Consider the following 4,309-nt stretch of genomic DNA (forward strand, 5'->3'; position numbering starts at 1 on the left):
TCGCCGATTCCCTCGCAGTTATCTACCTTCTAGTGAGTCCAGAGTGTTTTCGTTTGGGTTAAAACTTGTAGTAAGTGAGTCTATAGTCCGTTTTCAGTCCTCAATTCCTATGCTGGCTTGGACGCGGTGATCTCGGCGTCTTTACTCTGCCGCCATCTTCCGGAAGTCCCTATTTCATTAATCTTTTAATTCCATTCCCTAGTGTTGCCTTGTTCAAAGAGTCTTTTATGTTTTTCCGCTACATAGTCTCTATGTCGTTGCCACTCAGTAACTTTAAACAAATAGTAGAGACTTACGGTATTGTTCTAAAATATACTCTTATTGTGCTTTATTGTGCTTTGTTTAACGTGCACCAAGGAGGAGGTGAACTTTTTAATCTTTCCCAAAAGCTAAGACTCAACCACCTGACTTTTCCTTTCACATTAACTATTCTTTGTCTCTAACTACATTACTGGTAGTGGTAAGCATTATAGAAAGAAATATTTACAGGTTGAAAGCATCAGGATCCAGCAAGCAAGAAGTCAGGCTCCAAAATATCATAAAATGCCACGATGTCCCTCTGCGTGCCCTGCTCCTTGAACTATGAGCTAACGTCCATGTGATTGCTCACGAAGACTCTGCAGCAGGTGCAGTGACAGGGTGGCAAGGAGGCCTGAGGTGGCCCCTTGTATAACAGCACAGGCATTTGCCCCCTGAGGCCACTCTGGCAAGAGTTGACATGCACCCCGGGGTCCAGGGTTTGCATTGCTATGACCCCATGAGAGCCAGTCACAGCTGAGCAGTGCGTTACCACGACATTTTCCTTCCTCCATCTAATTGTTTTGGCCCTGGGGTTATAATTGCCTTTCCCCCCTCACTAGCTTATTTCATGTTGTGCTCACTCCTAATCTCCCCAAGCTCTCCCCAGGGTGAGAGTCTCCACAGACAGACACCCCAGCTCTCCTGCCTGCTCCATTCTGTGCCGACCCCTGTCCCACAGCCTCAGTCCTGCCTCCCGGGGCCTGGGGCCTGCTCACCTGGGCAGGGCTGAGGTCTGGAGCCCTCCCCTTGTTACAGGGCTCCCCAAATCTGTTACAGGACAGGGGGAGAGGGGCACTCCTGAAGCCCCCAAAACGTGCCTGCTCTAAGTGGGTTCTGCCATCCGCTGCATCAAGACAAAACCTATAGAACATTAATGAAAGGGACTTTAATACAGTGAATATACAATATGGAACACAAAGAATATAACTTCCAAATCAAAGACCTGAAGTTACCCTTTACCAAAAACTTTGAGAAACTCTCACCAGTGTAACTTCAAGTCAGTATTAAAGTGGAATACTCACATTTATCTGAAAACACTGCTGCTTCCTTCATCCCTCTAGGCTGCTTCTCCAGCCCAAATCCACTCCTCCTTAGTGGGGGAGGGAATGTGGATCCCCCCTTTCTGTAGGGGTCACTGTTACAGCATCAGGTCTCCTCTCACCATCTCTGTGAGGTGCAGCCTGGATAAGCCCACGCTCACCCCATTCTTTCTCCCCGTGTCCTGGGGTTTCCAGGGAACACTCAGCGTCATCACTGCTCCATGACAGAGTCTCCTCCAACTCCCTGGACTCACTGTCCCCAGACCCCAGGACAGGGTGTGATACCCCGCATGCTCCTTCTGCTGCTCTGGGGGTCCCTGACCCTGATGGAGGCCTGGGCAGGTGAGTGCGGGGCCAGCTGGAAACTGCTCCAGGAGGGAAGAGACAGGACCCCACTGTGGGTGCAGAACCCCAGGAAAGGCTCATCTCCTCCCCAACCTCCTGCACCCCCTTCAGGCCCCTGTCTCTTGGCCCTTCTGTTCCCTCCCTGCCTCACTGGGTGCTCTGGGCCCCCTGAGTCTGGGCCCTTCTTGGCCCCTTTTACTCTCAGGAGCCCCCTTGCCCCTTTCTCCCCTCCAGGCCCATCTCCCTGGGACCTGGGCCCTGCACTGTGAGGAGGGTCAGCCCAGGTCCCCATTCCCGCCCCCAGGCTCCCACTCCCTGATGTATTTCTCCACTGCGATGTCCCGGCATGGCCCCGGGGAGCCCCGCTTCATCACGGTGGGCTACGTGGACAACACGCAGTTCGGGCGGTTCGACAGCGACTCTCCGGGTCAGAGTGTGGAGCTGCGGGCACCCTGGGCGGGGCAGGTCAGGCAGGAGGATCTGGACCAGGAGACCAGGAACCAAAGGAAGGAGGCTCAGTGGTTCCAAGCGCTGCTGCAGGACCTGAGCAGCCTCTCCGACCAGAGCGACAACGGTGAGCTGCCTGGAGTGGGCCCTCGGTGAGGTCACCACCCTCATTACACCCTAAGGCAGGTAGGGGGTTGGGAGGAGTGTTTTGAGTCTCAGGGTCCCACTGACCCCTGTAGGCTGGAGAACCTACCGGCCCCTCCCCCGGAAGAGCCCAGGGGACCCTCCCGCCTACAGTTTCATGCTCAGTTTAGGCTGGTTCAGGGGGAGAGGGCGGGTGATCCCGGGTGAGTGGAGGCTGACACAGGGGGGTTCAGGGTCTCACACCCTGCAGAGGATGTGTGGCTGCAAGGAGGGGCCCGACGGGAGCCTCCTCCGTGGGTACGAGCAGTTCGCCTATGATGGCGCCGATTACATCGCCCTGAACCCGGACCTGCGCTCCTGGACCCCCGCGGACCCGGTGGCCCAGATCACCCAGCACCAGTGGGAGGCGTCAGGGAGGGCGGAGCGCGTCAGTGACATTCTGCAGGGCAGGTGCCCTATGTGGCTCCGCAGACTCCTGGAGCGGGGGAAGGAGGTGCTGCAGCGCACAGGTAAAGGGGCCTCAAGGTGTTGGACCCCCTCACCCTGGACCCCACAGGGAAATGGGATAATGGCCACAACAGCACCTGCTTTCTGGTCAGAGTTGAAGGAGCCCCTGGGTGTCATATTCTGTACTAGAGAGACTCACCCCAAAGACACCTCTTTCCTGGACTTGGAGTCCAGTATCTCCTGATGGGGGGAAGCCATGCCAGAAATCACCCTTCCCTGGAACTTTATGACTTGGCTGCCATCTGAGAAACATCAGTTTTTCTTCAGGCCTTGTTTTTGGCCTGAGAACAGTTTTGGACCTGACTCTGCCTTTCTGTGCCACTCACCCCCACCCAGGTCAGGAACAGAGTATGTGTCCTCCTTAGAGACCTGCACCCTCCCACCCTGGGCTCTCACCCGATGATCCCAGGTTCCCTAAACAGGGCTGGGGTCTGGGTTTGTGCTTACTCCTCCACACCAATGTCATGTCCATTCTGAGGATGGTCACATAAAGCTTCTTACATGTCTGTGGAGGACACTGAATAATAACCCAAAATGTGACATTTCTGATGTGTTCCCCTTCAGATCCCCCAAACACACACTTGACACACTACCTCTTCTCTAACAAGAATGTCACCCTCAAATGCTGGGCCCTGGGCTTCTACCCTGCGGGCATCACCCTGACCTGGCAGCGAGATGGGGAGAACCTGACCGAGAACATGGAGCTGGTGGACACCAGGCCTGGGGGCAATGGAACCTTCCAGAAGTGGGCAGCTGTGGTGGTGCCTCCTGGAGAGGAGCAGAGATACACGTGCCATGTGCAGCATGAGGGGCTGCCGGAGCCCCGAGTCCTGAGATGGGGTGAGGAGGGGGACGTGGGCACAGAGGATCTTCATAGGGGGATCAGGAGTCCTGCTGGACCCTTCAGAGGGTCAGGATGAGGCCAGGGGCTCAGGGTCTCCCCTCCCCTTCCCTTCCAGAGCCCCCTCCTCAGTCCTCCGCGCCCACTGGTGGCCTCATTGCTGGCCTGGTTCTCCTTGGAGCTGTGCTCAATGTGGCTGCGGTGGCTGCAGCTGTGATGTGTTGGAAGACGCACTCAGGTAGGGAGTGAGTAGGAGTCCTGTCGCTTGGGGGCTTTCAAGTCCTAGGGAGAACTTGCCCCACCTGGTTAATGGGAAGCACCAGCCACACACCTGTGCTACCCAAAGGGGTTTGGTCCAGTTCCCCCTCTCCTTCCTGCATAATGTCCTTTCTTTATTTTCCTAGTCCTGACCTGGGGCTTTAATCACAGTTCTGGAACCTTCCCTCTAGTCCAGAATTAGATATTACCTTTAGGATGTCTGACCTGACTCCTCCCTGGTCTCACATGATCTCTTTTCCCACAGGAGGACAAGAAGGAAGTTATACTCATACTTCAGTTAAGTGTGGGTCAGGGGTTTGGTCCCTGAGCCCCTGGGACAGTGTAGATGGCACAGCTGGGGGAGTCACCCCATCAGTCCTCCTGTGGTCTCCTCTCTCGTGGCTCTGACCAGGTCTGTGTTGTTCTC

The 4,309-nt window shown here is 55.5% G+C and overlaps 1 protein-coding gene across 1 annotated transcript; it reads left to right on the forward strand.

Moving 5' to 3' along the window:
* Positions 1–1,603: 1,603 nt before the first annotated feature.
* Positions 1,604–3,873, forward strand: LOC101627978 (HLA class I histocompatibility antigen, A-30 alpha chain-like; the record flags this gene model as incomplete). The annotated part of the gene is made up of 5 exons (XM_004695753.2): positions 1,604–1,682; positions 1,990–2,259; positions 2,510–2,785; positions 3,348–3,623; positions 3,743–3,873. Coding segments are annotated over 5 exons (1,032 nt in total), but the record flags the coding sequence as incomplete, so codon positions are not given.
* Positions 3,874–4,309: the final 436 nt, after the last annotated feature.

The sequence above is a fragment of the Condylura cristata genome, unplaced genomic scaffold (genome assembly GCF_000260355.1).
Source record: "Condylura cristata isolate star-nosed mole 26May11 unplaced genomic scaffold, ConCri1.0 scaffold00195, whole genome shotgun sequence".
In the NCBI taxonomy this organism is placed as follows: domain Eukaryota; kingdom Metazoa; phylum Chordata; class Mammalia; order Eulipotyphla; family Talpidae; genus Condylura; species Condylura cristata.